This window comes from Pelodiscus sinensis, chromosome 9, assembly GCF_049634645.1.
Source record: "Pelodiscus sinensis isolate JC-2024 chromosome 9, ASM4963464v1, whole genome shotgun sequence".
In the NCBI taxonomy this organism is placed as follows: Eukaryota; Metazoa; Chordata; order Testudines; family Trionychidae; genus Pelodiscus; species Pelodiscus sinensis.
In genome coordinates this window covers 11,852,167-11,875,836 of record NC_134719.1, presented here as the reverse complement: position 1 = coordinate 11,875,836, position 23,670 = coordinate 11,852,167, and the positions used below count along the sequence as shown (strand labels likewise).

At 50.2% G+C, this 23,670-nt stretch overlaps 1 protein-coding gene across 1 annotated transcript; it reads left to right on the top strand.

Moving 5' to 3' along the window:
• The first annotated feature begins 1,022 nt into the window (after positions 1-1,022).
• Positions 1,023-23,053, top strand: TTC22 (tetratricopeptide repeat domain 22). Its single transcript, XM_006133483.4, has 7 exons — positions 1,023-2,086; positions 11,335-11,390; positions 14,264-14,379; positions 15,121-15,239; positions 16,509-16,670; positions 18,441-18,593; positions 19,516-23,053. Exons 1-7 carry the CDS (start codon positions 1,520-1,522, stop codon positions 20,044-20,046), a joined length of 1,704 nt encoding a protein of 567 aa, XP_006133545.2. The 5' UTR covers positions 1,023-1,519; the 3' UTR covers positions 20,047-23,053.
• Positions 23,054-23,670: the final 617 nt, after the last annotated feature.

The following is a 23,670-nucleotide window of genomic DNA, read 5'->3' as shown; positions in this document are numbered from 1 at the left end:
GTTCCAGCGCTCCTCCCCCTCTCTGAGCCTGACACACTCTCAGGGGGGGTCTGGCTGCTCCCCCTGGGGACAAGGTCCTGGCCCCGTGGCTGGTCATTCTCTTCCAGCTGGGCAATCAGCTGGGCCTTGGCTGCTTTCCGCACAGGCAAGCCCCTCTCTCTGCACAGCCCCACCAGCTCTGCCTTCAAGAGTCGGGTGTAGGCCATCTGCCCGCTGGTCCCCTCGGTGCAGACTCACCAGTCTAATGCTGCAGCGCCCCACGATTCCCAGGAACCGCTTCGCTCTGTCTCCAGCATGCCTGGCTCCAGGGCTCTTGCTTCTACGGCGCCTTGTCGCTCACCGCTGGAAGCTCCATCCATGGGGTGCAGTGCATCCCACTCCTGACACCAGTGTGACGGTGCGTTGGGGGTCCCCCGTCTCCTGCACCCCGAAATGGCACAAAAAGACTGCACCAGCCGGTGGAATAGAGGAAGTTTATTGCCTCTCCAGGATACAGCACAGCACAGATGTCATCTGGTCACAGAGCTGGGCTAGGATGCCTCAGGTCCCCTTGAGATGGGGGAGACTGGGCCCCTAAACTCCAGCCCCTTTCCCTAGGCTGTCTCCTCCATGCTCTCAGCCAGCCACCAACTAACTCTCTTCCAGCCCTGCCCCCCAGCCAGGGCAGCATTCCACCTTCCTTTGTTCCTCTCCATGGGGGGTGTCTGGCCATACCGGTTTGCATAGTGACTCATCCTGTTTTGCTGGGTCGTGGTACCCACGGCAGCCAGTGGGGGTTACCCCAGAGCCAGCAGCATAGAAACCAGCCAGGTACCCCCACTACGTCACAAAGGGATATACACAATACAGTTGATCTGTGGAACTCCTTGCCACATGATGTGAAGGCCAGGACTTTAACAGGGTTCAAAAAATAGTTAGATAAGTTCCTGGGTAACAGGTCTATCAGTGGCTATTAACCAGAATGGGCAGAAATGGTGTCCCAAGCCTCTGTTTGTCAGAAGCTGGGAATGGGCAACAGGGGATGGATCACCTGATGATTCCCTGTTCTGTTCATTCTCTCTGGAGCACCAATTAGCCACTGTCAGAAGACAGGACACTGGGCTAGATGGGTCTTTGGTCTGACCCAGTATGGCCGTTCTTAGGTTTTTATATTATGTAACAGTATTTACATACTACAGAATACAAACCAAAGAAGGGAAATGGGACTGATCACTGCAGCGTGCACTGTGAGGAGCAGTCCAGCCCTACCCCGGCCTGCCCCTGCTCCTGTCCAGGCAAGAATGGACCCAGCAGACTTTTCTGTTTCAGACTCTGGATTCGCTAACAGTCCTGGCCAAGCGGGCACGGGGAGAATGACAGGCGTCTCTCCGGGCCTCTCCCATTCAGGACTCCTCCCAGCTGCATGTGAATCAGCTAAACTAGAATTACAGGTTTGAGAGAGGCAAACAGAGTGAGGAGGAAGGGAAGCCTGGGACTAGGAGACACAGCGGCAGCGTGGGGCTATACCCAGCAAGTCCCCATGGAGAACACGGAGGCAGCCGAGGTGGATATTGACACACTCATTGATGAGATGGACTATATCCCTGGTCACTTCCACCTGGAGATGAACCTGAATTTCGAGCCTCGTTCCCCAGTGAATTTCAGAGGCAGGGACATGAAGCTTAAGCGAGACAGCCTGATGTATGAACTAGAACTCGAGTCTGGCCCCCAGCAATTCGCCATCAGGAACCTGCTCGGGGTCTTCTCCTTCCACCTGGAGGAGCTAGAGCAAGCCAAGGAGATCTTCCTGAGTATCTCCCAGGAGGCCCCTGACAACCTCAATGCCTGGGCCAACCTGGCCTGTGTGTACGACCGGCTGGACAGCGAACAGGAAGAGGCCGACTGCACCAAGAGACTAGCCCATTTAATGGGCCTGGGTTCAGAAGAGGAGTCCCAGGGGGATGCCAGGCTCCGAGCAGCCCGCTGCCTTGCAGAGCAGGGCTACGCTTACGTCTTCGACATTGGCCTCCTGGAGGAGGAAGACCGAATGGAGAAACTGACCGCCGGCCTCACGCTCTATGACAAGGCTCTTGCTTATGCGCAGCAGGTCAGTCCCGGCTCCTACCTGTGCACTGGCTGCTGTTTGGTGTCACGGGCGCGCTTCCCACGTGTCTCTGTAGGGCTTCTACCCTTGGAGCAGAGCAGCTCCCTCGCGGGTTCATTAAGCAGCAGGAAGCTAGAGCAGGAACTAATTTCCCAGCTAATAGCTGAGCTCGGGTATGACAGCACAGACAAGCAAGAGCCCGAGGGAGCAGAGTCCTGCCAGAGTCCTGGGAATGGCTCCTGTCTTTGTGTTCCACCCACCTTCGTGTTGTGTCACTTCAAACTGTTGATCCTGTAGATCATCCCCCAGAAAGGCAACTCGATTCTGTAGCTGGATGCAATGGCGTGGGAACTTTTTAAGAGTAGGGGTCCAGACAATCCCCCCTTACCCTGTCGTTCTCCCTCCCCCAGGTGAAGCCAGGACCAAATCCCTGGCATGCAGGGCAGCGGCTGAGACCTAGGGCACAGGGCTGGCAGCAGAGTCCCCCAGCATGCAGAGCTGGGGGCAGAGCCCTGGGTTCTGGGTGTGGGGCTGGCAGCAGAGCCCACAGCATGTGTGGAGGCAGCCAGAACCCAGGGCGCTAGGTCGAGAGCCCAAGTTCTTGCTCCTATGGCTGGATTCGGATGGTGGAAAGTGCATTTTCAATTATTCTGGCCTTACAAGAGCAGGATCAATGGTGCTTTGCACTTCCAGTCTTATCTTCTCTAGCTGTTCAAACAAAGGCACGCCCTTGTGCACAGGCAGTATGTGGCTGCCCTTGGAGAGCTCCTCAAAGGCTGGTGTCTGGTATGCTCACTTCAGCTGTATTCTGGGTCGAGAGGTGGCTTTGTTTATCGCTAGCATAAGAACCGCGCGGTGTGCAGCCTCTAAGGCATCAGAGTAGCTCACATGCTGAATTTGCTTCAAGACGCTGTGTTCCATTGGCAAAGCTGCAGAAAATGTCCTTCCCTAAGCCATTCAGCTCAAGGCTTTGTGTCAAGTGCAAGGACTTCTCCCAGGTGTGTTTGTAAAGGGCTTTGAGTGCTTCCGCTAGAAGGTGCTCTCCAGATGCTCAGGAGTGCTAGCCCTCAGTTCATTCCTTTAAATTCTTGACAGCAAACATGTATTATCTGGAATTGTGGTGAGTGAGGTAATAACTTGTCTGGGGCCAGCTTCTGTTGTGAAAGAGAAAAGCTTTTGAACTTGCACATAGTTCTTCTTCAGATGTGTGTAAGCTTGAAAGCTTGTTTCTTTCACCTAGAGAAGTTGGCCCAATAAAAGAGATTGGCTCGCCCATCTTGTCTCTCTAATATCCTGGAACTAACATGGCTACACCACCACTGAAAAGCACCCCAAACATTCAAAAATCATGAGGCAGGCCCAGAAAATCCTGAGATCTGTTTAGCAAATCATGTGATGATTACAGCTCATTGCTCTGGGATTCCTTTTCTTTGCCTTGGGTTTCCTAAGCCTTCAGGCTGCACTCCGGGGCCATTTTCAACCTTTTCTCTGCAACCCTGAGGGCTAGAAACTCGCTTTACCTGTTAAATGCAAGTTGAGATTCTCGTAGAATCACATCGCGCCAGAAGCTAAGACTTTAAAAAAAATAATCACAAGAGTTAGCAACATTGCAGTGAAGGTCCAGCTAGAAAGCTCCAAGATAGAGAAACAGATGAAAATGTCTAGCAAGGGACTGTACACCATGCCATTCTCTAGGCCTCCACTTGTAGGGTGCGCTGTTGTTTCAGGAAGATGAAAGCTAGCAGAACGTTTGGTTGAAGGTTTGTTTTTCATTTTGATTAGGTGGGTGCCAGGCTTTCACAGGCTATCACCAGGATGACCAGCCTCCCCAGTAACCACTTAACTTGTCTTCCCAGGTAGAGAAGATCAGCAGTGCCACAGGGCAGGCAGGATGTGTGGCTAGAAACAGGCCTTCTGCAGTGGAGATGAGAGGAGCCTGCAAAGAATCACAGGGGAGGCTTTAGATAGGAAGCCCTGGAACCTGCTGCTGCTAGATGGAGCACAGGGAAGCACGGAAAAGCAGTGTGAGCAGCTCAGAGACTCTCCTTAGGGCCCAGGCAGAGGGCAGGCAGTGCAAGCTAGCAGGAAGCCGCAGCCAGTCAGGAGGGTGGCTGGAGAGGGAGTCTCCCAGACAAAAGGCTCAGGAGAGGCTAGCATAGGACCCCTGCTTGAACCAAGGGTTGGGAGCCTTCTAGGAAGGCTGGGGGAAATCTTGGGTATCCAGACTCTGAGAAGGGTGGTAACAGCACACACGAAAGCCTATGCTGGAGTTACAAAGGGCCTGAGAAGGGGAAACTGAGGCAGCAGCTAGCCTGAAGCCAGAGTGGACAGGCAGTGCTACTGGAGGGAATCAGAGGCTCTTTAAAATTCTGCAAGCTGGCCTAACACTTTGCACAGTCCCAGTTCTGCACAAAGGAGGGGGTTAGTGAGGCAAGACTGCTCGGTGTGACTATGATGACAGGCTGACTCTTAGGTCTGCCTGTGCTGCTGTTGTAGGCCAGGGACTCACGGACAGTACAGTTATCCCCACATCCAGGGACATCACAACTAAACACTGCAGAGTAGACAGGAGCTGTCTGGCTCTCCGAAGCCATGTGTAACATCATCAAACACCGATTGGGGTTATGCTGCACCCATGAAAGCCTTGGGCTTGCTGGGCAGGTGTCTGACCCACATACATGGGACAGACCTGTCTTCATTACAGCTCTTAGCCCTGTTTCCTGAGGCCCTTGACAGTGTAGACATGCCATAGCGATGTTCCTTGTGACAAGACCGAAAGACACCCGATAAACAACCCTTGGCTCCTCCACGGAGCAGGCCCAGACACTGTCAAAAAACCATCAGATGGTAGCACTTTTCAGACACTCTTGTCTCGGGTCAGTGATAGATATGAAAGGTTCCAGCCCATCACCAAAACCCCAGGCCGATTCCGGGGATGCTCTTTTAGCCCACAGGGTATTTCTCTAGGATCAGTCAAGCAGGGGTGAATTCATACCCAGCCACCTTGTTAGAGACGTCGCTCTAGCCTGGAGATCTGGTCCAGTGAGTAGCACGAGGGCCTTGATCTCAGCTGTGGCCAAAGTAGCTGGGACCCAGCTGGTGGGTTTGTATTGGGATGGGAAGCTAAATGGTCCCCACATTCAGCGGCTTTTAAACTACACTAGCAACCTCCGTCACATTAATGACGGTTGGAAAATCCATGCTGCTGCGCGATGCGGACCGGTTACGCCAACCGAACTCCCGGGGGAGCCAGTGCTAATAATGTCCACAGCAGAGCTGCTTCTGCCAAAATAGCGACCACCTCTGAGCCATAGAAATGGCTCTCAGGTTCCCAGCACGGGCTGGTTATGCAACGGGCCGTGTTCCGCTGCCTCCTCTTCCCGAATGGTGATTCCAGCCGCCGGAGCAGCTGCAAGCTGCGGTCCGCATGGAAGCACTCCAAATGCTGCACCTTCTCTGCAATACGACCAACCCCAAGTGCTCAGTGAACATGACAGCAGCCTGGCTCGTGTGAGCTCTGATTTAACCCCACCACGAACACCTTCGTCCTGTCAGAACATGGTCTGGCCGCAGAACCCGTGATGGATCACAGTGGTCAATGCTGGTTGACAGGCTGCACAGATGTGCTTTGGTCTCCCCTATGCTAGGCTGCTGGAGTGTGTCCGACTCCACTCCACAGTGTATTGGCTGAGGACACACCTGACTGGGTGAAAAATGTAGCTTGGCCTTGCCTCTGTGGATGGTAGAGCCCGAAACTCTGCTTAGTAACATGGTCCTTAACGAGGTTTGGTCCCATCCAAAAATGCAGGAACTGGTGGAGGGCGGGGGTGCTATAGCACCCCCTGATTTGAAGTGTTTTCCATTCTACACAGGATTTACGGTGTGGTTCAACGGCTCACAGCACTACCACCCCATGATAAAACTTATTCCAGCCCTCTGGTCCCATCCACACAGACCAGACCAAACCATGCTCTAGAATGAGTGGGGCACTAGTGTGTTATAACACAGCAACATGTGAGGTGTAGAGGGAGCCTCGCCGGTGCCAAGTCTGCAGCCGGGCAGAGTGAAGTAGCAATTCTCAGATAGGTGTGAGCTTTCTCCCAGCTCAGTGATTCCACTAACATTATTGTCTTGTTCAAAAGCTTCAGGGAGTAGCCGAGTTAGTCCGTACAGGATAAACTTAAAAAACAACAGATAGTCTGGTAGCACTTTATCGACTAACAAAACATGTAGATGGTATCATGAGCTTTTGTGGGCACAGCCCACTTCTTCAGATGAATGAAGTTATTATTGTCTTCAGGGCTGGCCCTACCATGAGGCCGCCTCAGGTGCCAGACTGGGTATGGGGGGAGAGGGGGCACCATTAGGACCCAGAGTGTAGAAAATTTGTCTGCTGCTGGTGCATATGTAGGTAGCAGAGCAGTACCATGAGAGGAGCAGAACAGGAAGAAGACAGAATTGAGACCTTTCAAAGTTTGGGCCCAAGCGAGGGGGCATGGAGGCGTCAATTGAGCTCCCCGCCTCAAGTGCCAAAATGTTGTGGGCCAATCCTGATTGTCTAGTAAACACAAAGGCTGCGTCTACACTGGCAAGATTTTGTGCAAAAGCACTTGCCGCCTGTCTACAATGGTCGTGAGTATTTGTGCAAGAGCACTGACTTTGTACTGTACAAAATCAATGGTTCTTGCACAAATACTCCAATGCTCCTGCTCAGGGATAAGCCCTTTTGTGCAAGTATTCTAGATGCAGCCTAAGGGCCAGACTCTCCTCTGATGTCAAGCAACATCCTTCCATTGATTTCAGGACAGTGATGCCACCAGCCATCACCTGCAGACACTGGCACTGCTGATCCTTTTATCCAAACCATGTGGTTTATGTACCTGTCCCTGCCAGCCACTCTGTTAACTGGGCAAGAGCATTGCCTAGAAGAAAGGGTGTGAATATGCAAAACAACTGACTTCTCTCAGCTAATCTATGGATTACTCAAACCATTCCCTTGTGGGCCACCAGCCTTAGCAATTAGGAGGGGAGGGGTATTTACAATGTTGACAGCTGCAAAAATGTTGGAGCCGTAGAATTCTGAGGGGCTCTTCGTAAATCTAGTCCAGCAGCATTCACTGCAATAATGTAAGGCAGATCTTATCTGCTGGAGGGCTAAGTGGAATTGTATTGAGAAACTAAAGCCTTGCAGCCTTGGGGAAAATGCCTGTGGGTACTTTGCTGTTTTTTGTAAACTGCCTACAGGTGTTTCCCCCCCCACCCCCACCCCCACCCCAGGGAGCGGCCCCAACGGAATATCTCTGACAGAGTGGGGAAAGGCACAGGTTTCCATTTAAAAACAAGGGATTTGAATGGCAAATCTGATTCCCCGGCTGGAGAGCTTGGCAAAAGCTGAGATATGACTTTATGCCCCAGCCCTGCACTAGGTGGTGGAGACATCGGATTCAATGGGAGCGCCAAGAGCCATTGTTCAGGCAAGGTCGCTGCCTCCCAGAGATCCGGGTCAGCACAGGCCTCGCTCTGTTACAGGATGCGCTGTCTGCTCTGCTGCACAAGGGAGTGGAGACCTGCCCCTCTGGAGCCAGGAGAGCCAGTCTTGTGCAGGCTGTGTGTTCTGCACAGCGCTGGGTGTAAGTCTGTCTCGGCTTCCCCCACAGAGGCTGGGCTTAGCTCAAGTTTGTAGCTGCGTCTGCTTTTGAACTCTGGAGATCCCTGTTCAGTTCCGGGGGCATTGGTCCAGACGGTGGGTATCAAACTTACACTTTGGAGAGCACAATGGGGCAGGCATTGTTGCTCTCCCACCGAAAGCCAGGCACAACCTGGCACCAGAGAAGGTAGCCAGACATGGTAGGAGTGACAAGTGATTCTGGGTAAGCCGGTCAGACGTCCCCCTGTGGAACGCTTATCTGAGAATGCCAACTGGTCAACATGGAAACGTTTCCCGGCGATGGCTCCCTCTTCACTGAGATCTGGTGGGTCCCAGCCATGCAGCTTTAGATTTCCTGCCAGCTCACCCATGCAGCCTTCTGCAGCCCACCAGGGAGGCCTGGGTTTGCAGGCTCAACTAAGCTCTCAGGCAGCCTTCCTGGTGAAGAGTCTGGGAACTGTGATTCACAAGCTGTGTTCAGCTGGGGCTCCCGAACTTACATCTCCAGGTGGGCTGCCCAAGAGCCAGGAGCTTCAAACCACCAGCTCAAGGCTCCTCAGCAGCCAGAACTTCCAGAGTCCTTGGCTCGTAGCCTGCCCACTGGATAGAAAGCCTCCCCCCCCCCCTGCATTCTGGTCTTTCTCTTGGAGATTTTCAAATATGATGGGTTTTGTTCCAAAATGAAACATCTGAGTCCTCTATGGAACAGAGCACCCTTTCTCTGCACCGTTCTAATTTGGAGACACCCAACTTGAGCCACTTTCAATGGGCGTCTCTTCCTGAGGGCTGAGTGCTAAGCACTTTCTGCAGGCATGTCTCTTTAGGCATGTCTCAAGCTGGGCATCCAAAAAAGTAAGGCATCAAAACGCCGTGTCTGATTCCTCTCTCATTTAGTGCTGGCTGCTTCCTTCTACGTCATGATCTTGCCCTGCTGTTGAAGGTGCGGGTTTATTTTATTCATGTGCACAGATAAAAAAATGAAATCCCGCAAGGAACTTAAACCAAATACCTTCTAAACAATCCAGCCCTGCTTTCCAAGCCCATTAACCTGCAAAGTCTGCTCCGCCGCCAGGTCCAAAGGGAATAGCAATTAGCACTTTGCCTACAACCCATTACAGTTAAATGCAAACAGAGCCACCAGATGGGAATATAGATCACAAAGTTGGTTCATTTTCAACAGATCATGGGCAACGTCCCAGCAGCGGTGCTTGGTTCAGCTTCAGCCAGGCAGGAGGAATAGCCTTTGCAATTGTTTTCAGTTCTTCTAATGAGCTAGGAGTGCAGGTTCCCTCCCTCCAGTAATCGGTCACTTTCAGCCACAGAGAAACACCACATGCTTCTCAGATCTTCACAGGTGCTGAGTAGCCACAAGTCCCAGGGAAATCAAGGAAGTTACAGGTGCTGAGCACCACTTCCAGGCAGGCTGTGTGGATTTGCCTCTACGTTGGCATCAGCGGGGGCTGAAGGAGGAGTGCTGCAGAAACCACCTCTGTGAATGAAAGGCAGCCACCTCTGGGGGGAAGCGGTAGCAGCCAGGTAGATGGCTGGAATAGGGCATGTTGCACAACAGCTGGGGTGGGGAATGCTGGTCTATGGCCATCCACAGGGCAAACTTCTGTTGTTACAAGCCCGTGCCAGGAGATGTTTACATTCAGGTCAGCTCTACTAGGGTCTGTCTATCCTGCATGCTAAGCTGGAGCTCCGACTCAGGTTTCAGCCAAACCCCAATTCTCTCCACACGCACATCTGTCGGACTCAGGGCAGCAAGCTCCCAGGTCGTAGGACCTTCTTGGTGGAGTAGGTCAGGGCTTGAATCCCACTGTGACTGGAGTCTGAGCTCTGTTATTTTGCAGCGTGGCTGCAGGTCAGGCGGCGGACTCACATCAGTAGGTCTGTGCAGTGCAGCAGGGATGCGTTAGCACAGCTGTGAGAGCTGGGTCCAGCAATTGTAAGCTCAGGTTTATAATGCAGCATGGACCTCATGCATGGCCTTGGAAACGCCAAGACCACAAGCCCGGGTCCCATAGACCCAGGTGTACAAGGCAGTGTGGACGTACCCCAAGCACCAGTCGTCGCACCCAGGGGGAAAAGCATTGTGCTGTAGGAAGATATAACGCTCCCTGGAGTTTCCCAGTGCACAAGCCGAGCACATCTGCTACACCACCTCTTAGCAGAGCGGGCCGGCTGCAGAGGGTGGCAGCGGCAAGGCCGTGGCCTCACCTGCCCACTGCCACCATCTCCTCTCAGGAGCCCCAGGGACATCTCTGGACTCAGGAGATGACAGTGGTGCTGTTGGAACCTGCAGTGGTGCTGTGGGGAAAGGGCTCTGCCCTGGCACACCAGCCCTAGGGCCAGGCACTACCTGCCCCAGGCTGCCCGTACACAATGCTCACGGCCTTGATTTCTAAGGATCCTGCCAAAGGGAACTGCCTAGCAGTCAGCGCCTTGGCTTCAGCAGGTGCAGGGGGTCAACGTAGGCAGGGTGGGAGGCTGCAGAATCTCCTGGCTCTTATCCCTGTTTGTCCTTTCCTCACACACCAACAAAAAGGCAGCCTGGTAACTTTTGCAGCACCCCTGCACATGAGTGTAAGCCTGCACAGTGCAGTGCCCCTGTGCTCTGATTGTGTCCACGCCCTCTTTTCACTGGTGTAAATACCACTCAAGGTGCAAGGCTCTGGCACATTAAAACTGCAGTGCCCAGCACCGTGGTGAATAAGTCCCTGTGAGCAGACCAAGGAGACACACAAGGCCCATGCGAGAGCTGCGAACAGAACTCCAAACTATCCCGACTTCCCCCCTCTATCCGCACTTCATCCCTTCCACAACGCGAGTGGGGACAGATCAGCCCACTTCCCGCCCCCTGCGCTCCTGCAGGGGGTAGCAACGATACTGATGTGTGAACCCTCACTAACCCCTCAACGCCTCCCTCTCTGAACCCTCAGCTCAGGGCAGGGAGGCGACGCTTTGTTTGTCTGATGCCACTGGCTAGCTGGGCCTGCGCTGGCCAAGCCGCTGTCTGTGCTAGTGACACAGTGAGCAGCTACCATAGGGATCCGCTCTGTTCTTGTCTCTTATCTATGGAGAATCTGAAACATAGAGATTTGCCCCCGTCTCACAGCAAATCCTTAGCAGTGTCGCAAGCAGACTCCTGGCTCAAGACACTAGTCTATAGCAGCCCCTCTCAGTAGGGTACTCCTTCCATGAGTCAAGGATTCACTCATGTGTGTTTTAGATCCCTAGATGAAAGTGCAGCCTCCACTGTGGCACGTAAAGGACGGTGTGAAAGGGCAGATGTTTGCATGGCATGTTGAACAGGTTTTGAAAGGCACCATCTCTGTCTAAGAGGGAACTTTTGTGTCAGGTTTTGCCTTGCTAAAAACTCAGGGAGCTCTAGTGACTTCAAAGGCGCTGCACCGATTTAAACAGCAGAGGGTCTGGCCCAGGGTCTTCTACTGAATCATAAAGGAAGCCGTGTCTTGAATGTGGCTTTCCTGGGCAAAGTGCACGTTCATCTTGCCTCGGGACTTCTTGCTTCATAGGCCAGTGCACTCGGGAAGGCGATTTTCAGATGTTAATGACTCCTATAAACCTTTCCCTATTTCAGATCCCCCCGGAGGAGAAAAGAAGCTGGTTCCTTACTATGGCCACTCTGTACATCAGGTAAAAGAGGGAATGGCTGGTGTGGAGCTGGAATAAGAGAGCTGAACAGCACCAAACGCTTTCTCCAAGGGTGCCATGATAAATAGACGGTGACAGGTTACATTGGAAGAGGGGAGGGCTGCCTGCAACCTGACAGGCCATTTGCTTTAGATTCCACAGACAGAGAAGGGCTTGTGTAAACGACTCGGAGAGAAATCCTGGTTCCACTGAGCTCAATGGCAAAACTCCAGTTACCTCAGTGGGGCCCGGAGTTTATCCTATATCAGACTTGTTCTTTCTGCTTGGTAGGAGAAGAGGCTTCACAGAAAACTCAGATACCATAGCCATGAGCACGGAATACAGGCAGTCCCCGGGTTACGTACAAGATAGGGACTGTAGGTTTCTTCTTAAGTTGAATTTGTATGTAAGTCGGAACTGGTACATATTGTAGGGGAAACTCTAGCCAAACATTTCTCCAGAGCTCAGTTTTATTCTCCCACACCTCACTTCCCTCAGTCCTTTATTCTCAAGCTGAAGTGTCTGCTGAGAAAAGCCGCTCCGCGTCTCCCTAGTCTGCTGGGGGGGGCACTAGCTTCGCGTCTCCCTGGTCTGCTGGGGGGAAGCAGCTAGTGCAGGGTTGCCTCACCCCGTTTGTAAGTAGGGATCCGATGTAAGTCGGATCCATGTAACCCGGGGACTGCCTGTAAATGGATAGCTAGGGCAGAAGTCATTCTACCTGGCATCAGGTGACCGGCCGTTTAAGGGAGTTGGGCCTAGCCCTCTGCCTAGTTATCTGCCTCCCTGGTGATGGCTCTGAGGCCAGGGATTAGGGGATAGAATCCAGCTGGATCCTAAAACCACCAGGCTGCTGAATTTTGGGCTTTGGACCTTCATTAAAAGGCCAAAGAAGCAGCCCAGCGGAGGGTGAGACCTGTGGGGGACTCTGGGTCCAAGCATGATATTATGAGCTGGATTTGTGTTGCGCTGCTTGATTTGAAGAAATAAAAGTCAGCCCTTAAGGAAGGCTCTGAAATCCTGCCAGTGAAATTGTTCTTCGACGCACTGGTCACAGCCTGGCCCACTGGCTTATGCAAGCCAAGACATCACAACCCAAAATAAAAAGGCATGTTGTACAGGCCACAGCATCGACTGTCAGTGGCACTTTAACACATGAATTCATGAAGTCCTGTAACACTGGACTGCCAGCGCTTCAGGCCAATTCCTACCTCCCCCCATCACAGCCTGCCAAATGTGGATAAGCATGGATGGCGGGTGAAAGTAAGGCTGGGGGAGGCATGCTCCCCAGCCCTGCCCCCAACTTCACCCCTTCTGCCCAGCCAACCCCCCCAGCACCGGGGGAGGGAGAAGGCCATGCAGCCCCAGCCTCACCAGCTCCGGAGCACCGGGGAAGGAAGAGGGAAGCCTCCCCAGACCCAGAGCACTGGGGAGGGCAGACTCTGGGGGCAGCAACACTCTGTTTCCAGTATGTCTACAACAAGTGTTCTGGGGTCAGAGTGTGGGCCGGGCCCTTCCCCTGCCTGTGATACCCGCCGCCCCTATGGATAAGTTACTACCAGCTGAGCAAAGAGCTGGAAAGGTTTCATGAGTGGCACCTTTGTGCTATTCTGGCTATCAGCTGACAAGGATCGACGATAGCATAGTACGGATGTGCTCAAAGGTTATTGTACAAGCAGCGGTGAAGTAATAAAGGCCCAGTGTCACTAGCTGAGACGTGCACACTGACTCCAGGCTTCTTGCCACTGTAATATTGGTATCATGTGAGAAGTTACGGTGGCAAACAAAGCTACGAGGCTGCGAGTTAGGAACCTAGATTCCATGGAAATAGTTGCCCAAGTCCCTCAGGAAATCCCAGTCTTAAAAAATATCTGGAGTGAAATTGGAGACAACAGGGAGCAAAGAGGATCCTTCAGATGCAGGGTTGACAGATGCAGCTAGCCAGCACCAACACATTAACCTGTTCAGCCTATGCGCTACGCCAAGAACTGGACTCAGACGCGTAAAAGTCCAAATAACGCAACACGCCGGCTGGCCCTTCAAAAGAGTTTAGCACCCGACATGCATCCGCTGTGCTGAGCTCTGGAAACCTCCCCACTTATTCTGGAGCCTGGTTCCACAGCTTTGCACTGGTTTTACATCACTGGAACTCAGATCACAAGGATTAGGGTTAGACTTTTGTGTGAGGCAGACTAACCCGCATCTGCCTCCTCCCACGAAGTGTCCAGTGCTGGCCACTGGCAGAGACAGGACTAGATAGACAGTGGTCTCATCCAGTCTGGCGAGTCTTATGTTCTACTATTGCAACACAGTGGAGACTCAGGCCCTTGAGTGCCAATCTGACCCCTTGGGCAACTTGCTCTACCTCTCTGAGCCTCTGTTTCTAGTAAAACAAGAGGGAGAACAGCTTCCACCTCTGAGATCCTGGCATGAGAGGTGCTATATAACTGCAAAGTCTAATTAATAATAGTGCATTAGCAACTGCCTGCTGTTCTAGGGTGTGGCCAGTGTTCTAGGGTGTGGCCAGTGTTCCCTATAAGCTGTGTGCTTGGGCAGTCACCCAGGAGAAATTCAAATTCTGCCCAGCTGATTAGCAGAGCACCCACAACTGGCAGCAGCCAGCAGCATGTGTTCCTACAGGTGGTGCACATATGCACATGCCTTGGTGCACATAAAATTTATTTCACACCGAATGGAAAAATTAGAGGAAACATTGGGTATGACACATGAGATGTGACTAGTAAGCCACTCCCATTCACTGCAGAAGTGCACCGTAATCCTGAGCAATCAAAGCAATTTGCTAAGGAAAGCAATCATATTGACAGAGTCGATTGTGTCACTAGAATCCAGTAACCAAACCACTCCTGCTCTTATTACAGGTTAGATGGGATCCTGATGAACAAGGGTAATGACGAACAGAAGCGGCTCCCCGCCTTTAACAGAACACTGGTTCTGCTTCGACAAGTGACCAAGTCCTCAAATTCTCACTACAGAGGTATGAGAACAACTGATTCCAGGCACACTCCATGACTCTGTACGAGAAGCGGGGCTGAGACCGCAAATCACCAAGCTTTTCAAACCCACCTGCAGAAGGTTAGGCTCATACATGAAAGTGTCTTTATGTGCAGAAGAGCTGAGGACTTCTCTGGTAGCCACTAAGGCCCTGACTCAGCTGGGTACTTAAGCAAGTGCCTAATTTTAAGCACATGAATAGTCTAATTGAAGCAAATGGGATTAGTCACATACATAAAGTTAGACACATGCTCAAGAACCTTGCTAAATCGGGGCCTAAAAGTTATCATGCAATGGTTGTTGGGTGGCCTGGGTGAAATAAACCAATGGTCTCAGTCCAGTTCCTACTCAACTTTTTCAACAGCAGCACAATTGCTGCTTATTGGCAATTTCAGCAGAGAAGCCAGGAGCAGACAGACCCTGGAAAGTGATCTACCATCTGACTCATTAAAGATCTGGGGTGAGGTTGAAGTACCTGGGTAGAGCAGTGTGTGGGCAACTCACTCATCATGCTGTAGATAAACCAAGTACACCAGGTTTCTGGGCACTTGTCCGGAGTACTTAAAGTCACTAAAATACCCTGATTTTGAAAGGTCAAAGCAACTCAGTGAATTCTTGTTTCCATAGTGGAATGTCCCTTCAGCCTGATTGTGCAGGATGGATCGCTTTCAAAGTTAGTGTCTGCCGTGCTAACCTGCTCTGAAATCTGTTCTCCATCCCCCAGCTCTGGCATGGTGCTACCTCGGCATGCTGCTGGAAAGGAATGAGACGTTTTCCACCACCCCAATGGGGATCCATGACTGTGGTTACTCTGGGACTGGGCCCCTTGATTGCTTTGGCAAGGTGCTTTTTTACTTCATTGCTAGTATGTAAGGAGAAGACTTGGAAGTCCCCCTTGCTCACTCTTTTACACCTACATCCTCTGTCAACCATACAGATGGCCATCTCTTTCCTCCACATTCCCTTCTTATCAGCTCCTTCCCCCTCACTTCATTCTCATGCCTTCCTCCCCCTACTCAGAGGCACACCAGAACAAGCAGTACATCTAGGGCAAAACCAGCAGAGCTTAGGATCTCTGTCTTACACAAGCATAAATGACACTGGGTCCGATTCACAGATGTTGTGAATCAGCCTTCTTACTCATCAAGGTTCTATGCGTGGCCCACGATACATTTTGTTTACCGCTGCCCACACACAAGGTTGCCAGATTCTTCTGCTTTCAATCTGCATGTATTTTTCTTCCTACCAGTATTACTAAAGTGACACTCATGTAAAGCCAGGGCGTGTGAAATGAGGTGCGTGCTGAGGGCACATAACATTGACTGTGAGAGCTGTGTGTTCCCTCTGCATCCAATCAAATCACTGCTACAGTTCAATGACACACCCCATGAATTCTAGGTACACAAGCGCACTTAGCAAAACTACCCTAGCCTGGGAGACCATGTTGGTTCTGACAATCTTGCGGCCCACTGAGATGAAGGAGGCCACTCACATAGCCTACTCACTAGACTAGGTTGCCCATTGCTGGTTTTGTTACCAGCTACCCACTGTAAGGAGGAACAGCCATCTCCCACCCCCATGATTCTTCCTGGTAACAAAACCAGCAATAGGCAACCTAGTCTAGTGAGCAGGCTTTGTGAGTGGCTCTCCTTCATCTCAGTGGGCTGCAAGATTGTCATTAGCTGTGATTCCATGTTTTTTTATGGGGCTGGATCATGCCCAGAGAGGAGTGCTATTCAGGGAGATAGGGTATCAGAATCTGCTCCTAAATATTTCTGAGAAATGACTGGCTTTTCCTTCTTCAGCTTGCTGGCTAGGTTGACTGAGAAGTCGAGGCAACCATGTCTGTTGACGGCATGTGGATGCCAAGTCCTGAAGACAATAGTAGAACAGAGTATAGGAATCTCCATATTTAAAAGTACCACACCGTTGTGAGTGCAGCTTCAGACTCATCCTCTGGGTCACAAAAAACGACAATCAGTGTGTCACAAAAGCCAGTCTGTGAATTAAACAAATGGTCCCATAGGACCAGAGATGTTTCTGAGCCTTTGCTCAGTACAGTAAAGGGCAGTTCACTAATGGAAATATGTTTTGCTTTCCTGATTTCAAAAGGCAATAGAAATAGCTAAAGACAATCCTCCCATACTAAACCGACTGGCCAAAATTTTCCACTTCCTGGGCAAGCAAGAAATGGCTCTGGGAATCTGCAACATGGCGCTGGATGTCTTACAAGATCCAGAACTCAACTGGCAGGCCTACTGCACACGGGCCAAGGTACGTAGCTTGTCTTCCAGAAGCCAGCCTGACTCTGTGTGTTTTCATTAAGGGCTTTAGTTGACAGAGGATCTATGAGCTTCCAAAATGCAGAATCTGTGTAAAGTCACTGATGTGCTTTTCAAGCCCTGCCAGCCAAGTGCAGTCAGCCAGTGGGGAGAGGACATTTGCTAAGATCCACAGCCTCTCCGTGCCACTGATGAATAGGAGGCATCATTTGTATAAGCATCTTCATGCCTCAGCAACTTGCCAGCTGAGTCACCCAGGACACAGGGCCCTAGTGGAGATTTCTCTTGAAAAATGGGGCTCACAAGGCCTGATCTTGTACTCAGCAGGTAAACTCCTCTTTGTGATGTGAGGAGACTTTCACAGGGCTGACTCCTGGAAATGGCTCTGTCTGTGCCAGTGGGACTCTACTTGGGATTCCCTACAGCCAAAGCTAAGCACTAGAAAAGGATCTATCCTTGCTCTGGGCTGTGTTATGTGGCATTCCAAGCAGTCACCCAAAGGGAAAATAAGCTGAGGAGAAAGGATGGTCTCATAGTTAAGGAGCCAACCTGGACAATTCTGACTCCATCGCAGATGGTTTGTGTGTTAGTCACCTGGGGTACAATTTTCAAACATTAATAAGTGACTTAGGTACCTAAGTCTAATGTTGGGAGCCGAACTCCTATTAACTTTGAATGAGACGTAGGCTCCTAAATCCCTTAGGATCTTTTGAAAGTGTTACCTTCTACTTGTCTGTACACGGGTGTCCCCATTGGTGTTGATGATTCCTATCTCAGATAGCTGAGAGTGTTGTTACTGGGTACTTCCTATTATACCAGTAGCAACGAGATTCTCAAATGGTGCCTGGTTGGTAGGTTTTTAAATAAACCCAAAATTAATTCTCACTATTTATTTTTTAAGACAAGAAATATGGGGGTACATTCACGCTTGTAGGGGCCATGTAACATACATGGCACTAACGGAATGTTCAGACTGGCCTGGGGTCTCTTTAGTACGTGGCTAGACCTGCCCGTCAAAGTTGGTTTCTAATTTCCTTTGAAGTTCAGCTGCCTGCAGGTCTGAAGCCAAAACAAATGCATCATTAGGGCGGTTTCTGGAAGCCAGACTGTGTCTTAAATAGACTCAGCGCATGGGTGCCGGAACTAGGGTGCTGCAGCGCCCCTTGGCTTGAAGTGGTTTCCTTTCTACACCTGGATTAGAGTTTGGTTCAGTGGCTTTCAGCACCCCAACTATACAAATTGTTCCCGTGCCCCCAACTCAGTGTCAGAAGACTGCAAAACAATATAAAACAAAGGGCTTGATTCTGCAGTTCTCACTCAAGTAAAACTCCTGGGGTCACTAGTGAGGTGCACTGATGCACCTTCACAGGAGCACGTAGTGCTCCCCAATTCTTACAATAGTGTCATTAGACCAATTGGTATTTACGTCCTCGTGACTGTGAAAGGGGATTCCAGTAACGGGTGAACACATCTCTGGGGGTGGGGGATGGAAATATGTTGTTCTCAGCTCAGATGCTTGGGTGACGGACAAGTTAGAAAGTGCCTTAGCTGATGTAACTTAGCTCGCAGTAGAATTACACTGATGAATCCCAACTGGGGGTTTGGCCAGAGGGGTTCCATTTTGTATTCATGTGAATATATTTAGTACTGTATGTGTTAAATGGCCCTACAAGCATGAACTAGCCCCATGTAGTGTGCTGGGGGGGAGGGAGGTTACATAGAAATGGAATGCATGCCAGAATGAGCATCCTCCTGTCTTTAGATCCACATTAAGCTCTATCTGCGAGATCTGGACCGTGCAAAGATGGGTTTGGGAGGCATGCCAGACAGGAAACATCTCACCCGTGCTAAAGAAGACCTGGAAAGGGTTGTAAAGGTTTGCCCATGCTTGAAGACATACCTGGACATGGGCCATGTGAGTAAATACACAGATGCTCTCTCCCAGTGAGATCTGCTGCTGCTTTTTTCATGTCTTTATGTTTTTATTTACATTTGCTACTTAAAGAAACAAGAAAACCAATAGACTGGGTTGGCAACAGACTTTGCTGAGCCCTGGGCAATGTGGGGGAGGCTCAGCTCTGGGGAGGCCCCTGGAAGGCGCAGTGCCTTGGGCAGAAGGGGCGTAGCTAGGGGTAGCCAGCCCTTTGTGCCACCTGCACCGCACCACACACGGCTCCAGTGACGATTTTAAAGGGCTTGGAGTCCCAGGTCCCTTTAAATCACTAGGCTCCAGAGCAACTGCACCCTCCCCCACCCACCTGTTGGCGGCTCTGCCAGCAAAACGTAGAAACACTGAATCAGCCCTGGCTCTTACGGTATGTCTACATAGGAAAAGCTGGACCAGGGCTTGCCTACCTGACATAGCTTTAATCCAATTAGCATGGGCAACAACGCAGTGAAGACAGCACAGCGTGGGTCCTGGGTGGGCTAGCAAGTTGAGATATACTCAGGGTCCCTGCTACCTGTTTCTACCTGTTTTGAAGCCCGCAATATATTGTCTTCTGCTGCTGTTACCAACGCCACCTGGATTCATGGTAGCGTGGGCAGGCTGGCCTGTGCACAGCTTTTGATGTGTAGACACGCCCTAAGAGCCAGTGTCGGGTTGGAGGTGGAGAGGAGTGAAGTGGAGAGCTCCGATGGTAGTTGTGTATAATGTACACAGACTGGCCCAAAGCCTTGACTAAGATGCGGCCACTTTGCAAAGTCCCCTGGTGGATTCAGCTAACAGATGTTACCTCAGCATAGTGCAGTCCTCTCAGGCAGTAGTAAAAGGCTCTGCAGTTTCCCTGTACCCCATGGCTATGACTCAGTAGTTATTTATCATGATGTCCTTTTAGGTCTGCTATTACATGGGTGTGGATGCCATGCAGGAACTATTCCCAGTGGATGAGGCTGCGCTGGACAGGGCCTTGGAGTTCTTTGCGAAAGCCATGGAGTTTGACCTGGGAGATATGCTACCGGAGATACAGCTGGTGAGGGGCAAATGCCTGCGGCTTAAAAACGAGGAGTCCAATGCCATTGGGTGCTTCAAGCGAGCCATAGAGCTAGACGATGTGGGCTCCACCTACACAGAGAGCTTCCGCTGCTTAATGGAGACCCTCCTGATGCAGTTCAGCCACGGGAGAGTGAATGCCGAGATGCTGATGCAGGAAGTGGAATTGTGGGTAAAGAAGGCTGAGGAGAAATACCCAAAGCAGCGTGTCCGCCAGGAGCTGAGGCTGGTATGTCGCAGTCACACGACAGAGGTGATTGCGCTCTCCAAAGCCATGGTCACCAGAGGGAATACGGAGCTGGTAAAGATGCTGTTTGAGACAATAAAGACTGACTTTTCCAAACCCAAACTAACTGAGCGATCGCTCTCCTTCTGAGCAGCCGACGTCGGCACCACGTCCTGCGGCACAACTGCCTCCAGGCTCACACTTCTGCTTCTCTAAGATCTCCTCCAACAGCCAGTAGATGATACATTAACTATTTTAACTCTTAGCCACAGATCTCTGAGCAGTGTGCAGAAGTGGCCAAGTATTACTGTCTCTGTTTCACAAACGGAGAAACTGAGGTAGATACCAAATAACCAAAAGTGTTCTGTGATTACGGGTGCCTCCCTTTTTTGAGTTCACTTGACTCAGCCCTCCGAAAATCAGGCCCCAGGTGGTTCAGCATGTCCAAAATGATGTGCTCAAGGCCACACAGCAAGTTACTGGCAAAGTAGGAAGTAGAATCCAGATCTCTTGCTTCCCAGACTGCCACCCTTTCTGTGGGACAGTTCTGCCTCCATTACATTCTGGGGATGTTATATCAGTCCACAGTAGAATAGCCGCTGTGCTGGTTTGGGTCTGCACTCTGTGATCCTCCTTTTTATTAAGTGAATGCCGCTAATGCAGAGCACTGATCCTGCAAGCTCAATGGGAATTGAGGGTGCTTAGTACTATGCACAATCCTTGGATTTCATTTGAAATCAATGAATAACACAACTGTTAATAAGGTGAGACAGATTTTAGAGCAGGAAGGAAACATGATCTACTGAACCTTAGAAAACCTCCTATGTTCAGTCTTTTCTACCTTATGCTTTTGCACTGCACCATAGTATCTGATCCTCAACTCAGCTCTGTATTGGTCAGAAAGCAAACACAGATCTCCCTTACTTTGGTGATAAGCGCAGTATAAATCAGTCACAGTGAGAATTTTACGACTAAATGACCTATACTAATAGCTGAACTAGTGAGTGTTGTTGGGAGCTCCTGGGAGCATCTACAGTGTTTCTAAATTGGTAGCTAGTTTGAGGTGATTTCCCTGCCTCTGATGGAGTCACCGTCTGGCTTAATACAGCTGGCTCTGACCTGGTGCACATAAAAATACTTCCGAGGGGCAAAGTTCTTCCATTGGGGTGCATCAGATGGTGCCGAGTGCTGCAGAGAGGATATTTCCTTAAGCCAAGGTAAGGGTTTCATATCTGTGTCTCTTTCTCATGCACACACTCTTCCAGTCAATCAGTGCACCATTGTAACTCCAACAGGCAGAACATAACCTGGGACTTCTGGAGCTTAGTGCACGAAATAAAGCTGTAGAGCATACTCATTCTCTGTCACTGGAGTGGTTTTAGTGCTACTACATGGGACAGCACATCACACCCAGCAGGTGTGTGGGTCACACCAGCTCATCAATGTCCTGTGTATATTTTAGTGGAGGTGAAGTAGTGTTTAATATAAGTTGCTATGTCTCTTGATTTCTGCCTCGTTTACTGGTTTTAGTTATAAGAAACTGTTTTGTTTCAAATGACTAGATTCCCTCTCATTTTCCAGGGGTGTGCATACATTTAGCACCTAGGTTTATCATAGTCTGAGGGGGGAAAGTTTGTAACTATTAGCAGTACATCACTGTGTCATACCTGTATTTTATTTTATGTGAGGGGCTTGATCTACTTTTACTGGATGGTGTTGTAAAGATATAAAAGGTGCTTCCCATGATAATACTCTGAGGGCCTAATCTCGTTCCCTTTGAAATAGGTCACAAATTTCCCATTTTCTTTGGTGTGAAAAGATTCAGGCTTTGGAAGAGAACTTCATTATAATAACAAACAAGACACGGAGTTGGGCCTCTTTCCGTTTGCAATAACAGTATGTAGAAACCACCTAGGCTCAGCGGGGTCCAGATAATCAGGTTTCCTGAACACACACACCATGCAAGGTCACTTCTACAGATATATGGCTGCTCTGGCAGCTCTTGAAACCCCAGAAAACTGAGCACCTCTAGAGACTTCACAAACTGTTTAAACAGATACTACCCAATTCCTGTATACAGGTTGTACCTCTCTTAACCAGAACAATCTGGTCTGGCAACATCTGTGGTCCTCATGGAGCATGGCAGGGGGGCAGGCAACAGGACAGCGCAGTGAGGAGTTCTAGACCCAGTCAGTAGCAGGGAACCAGCAATGGCTGTGGAACTGCAGCCCTGAAGGTGCCAGGGAGCTCTGGCCCTGGCAGCAGCAGGATTAGTGGTAACAGCTGGAGAGCTGCAGCCCTAGGAACCACAGCTTGCTAAGTAGCAGCAGGGCCAGGCTGGAGCCTCTGGCAGAGGGCAGCAGTTCAGCACGGACCATGAGGAGTGGGACCTCCCCTAGTCCAGCAAATCCCCTCATTCAGGACCAGTCAGGTGCCGGACCAGGGAAGTCCAACCTGTACTAAACAGAACAATGAAAGGGGCCTGCCTGCATTGTGATTGAAACTGGGCTGCCAGTTCTCTGCTTTTTAGAAGGCTCCCAGGTTGATTATCTTGAAGATGAAAGAATATATAAGTGCTAGTTATTATTACCTGATAATCCCTGAAATTAATTTTCCCCCTTTTCAGAGAATCACTCCTAGGTCATCCCAGCTTCCAAGTAGCGGTACAATAAACTAGTAAGTAGGTGTGTGAACCACTGCTCTCTGCTGAATGAACCAGAACTGCTTGCAGTTTGTTGCCACCCATAGGTGGTAATTTTCCTTTAGCTCAAGTGGTAATGGCTGTGTGTTCCACCCCAGCTATTGCTAAAAAGGTACAAATGGTCATTGAAATGTTGCTCAGCGTGGAATGCACTGTGCCATAGGACTGGGGAACTGCAGCAAAATAACAGTCACAAAGATCCGATATGGTCATGGATTTGTTGCAATATGTGTATTGTCTGTCAACATATTTTATTAAAGGAAGGTAACAACATTTGTTTAGCAATTTATGACTCATCTGTAAAACACACAGATGGAAACCAAATTATGTAATACAAAGGAGGTAGATGATATGTTTTGTATGTGAATAACTGCATCAAGTCACATTTAGTCTTACAGCATCTCTCTCCGTATTTACTGGGTGGGCAACATGTAAATAAAAATGGTGCCAAATCGATTTTGCAGTGAATAAAGACATTTCCATGGTGAACATGTAAAAAGGAACATGGTTGCCATTACTTCCACTTTACTACTGTTTATTGAAATTGTTTCAATAATTATTATGCTTTATTGTTTGTTACTGTGGTAACACCTATAAGCCACAAATGAGATCAGGCCTACAATGTGCCCAATGTGGTTTATATTCACTAAGACAGCCCCTGCTGTAAAGGGTTTATAATCTAAGTATGTGATGAGACAACAGGTGGATCCAACAACTAAGGCGGGGGACGAAAGGGTACGACAGCAAGACAGGTCTCTATTGTCAGAAGCAGTGGTCACAGCACCCCTGGGCTGCGTCTAGACTGGCAAGTTTTTCTGCAAAAGCAGCCGCTTTTGCGGAAAAACTTGCCAGCTGTTTACACTGGCCACTTGAATTTGTGCAAGAACACTGACGACCTAATGTATGATCGTCAGTGTTCTTGCGCAAATACAATGACTCTCCTGCTCAGGAAAAAACCCTCTTGCGCAAATGCTCTCAGTGTAGACAACTGAGAACCGTTTTGCGCAAAGAAGCCCTGATGGCAAAAATAGCGATCGGGGCTTTCTTGCGCAAAACCGCCTCTAGATTGGCAC

Coding starts and splice junctions, on each gene's coding strand:
- TTC22 (XM_006133483.4), top strand. CDS start 1,520: ATGGAGAACACGGAGGCAGCCGAGGTGGATATTGACACACTCATTGAT. Junction 15,240..16,508: donor CCCTTGATTGCTTTGGCAAG/GTGCTTTTTTAC, acceptor TGATTTCAAAAG/GCAATAGAAATAGCTAAAGA. Junction 18,594..19,515: donor CATACCTGGACATGGGCCAT/GTGAGTAAATAC, acceptor ATGTCCTTTTAG/GTCTGCTATTACATGGGTGT.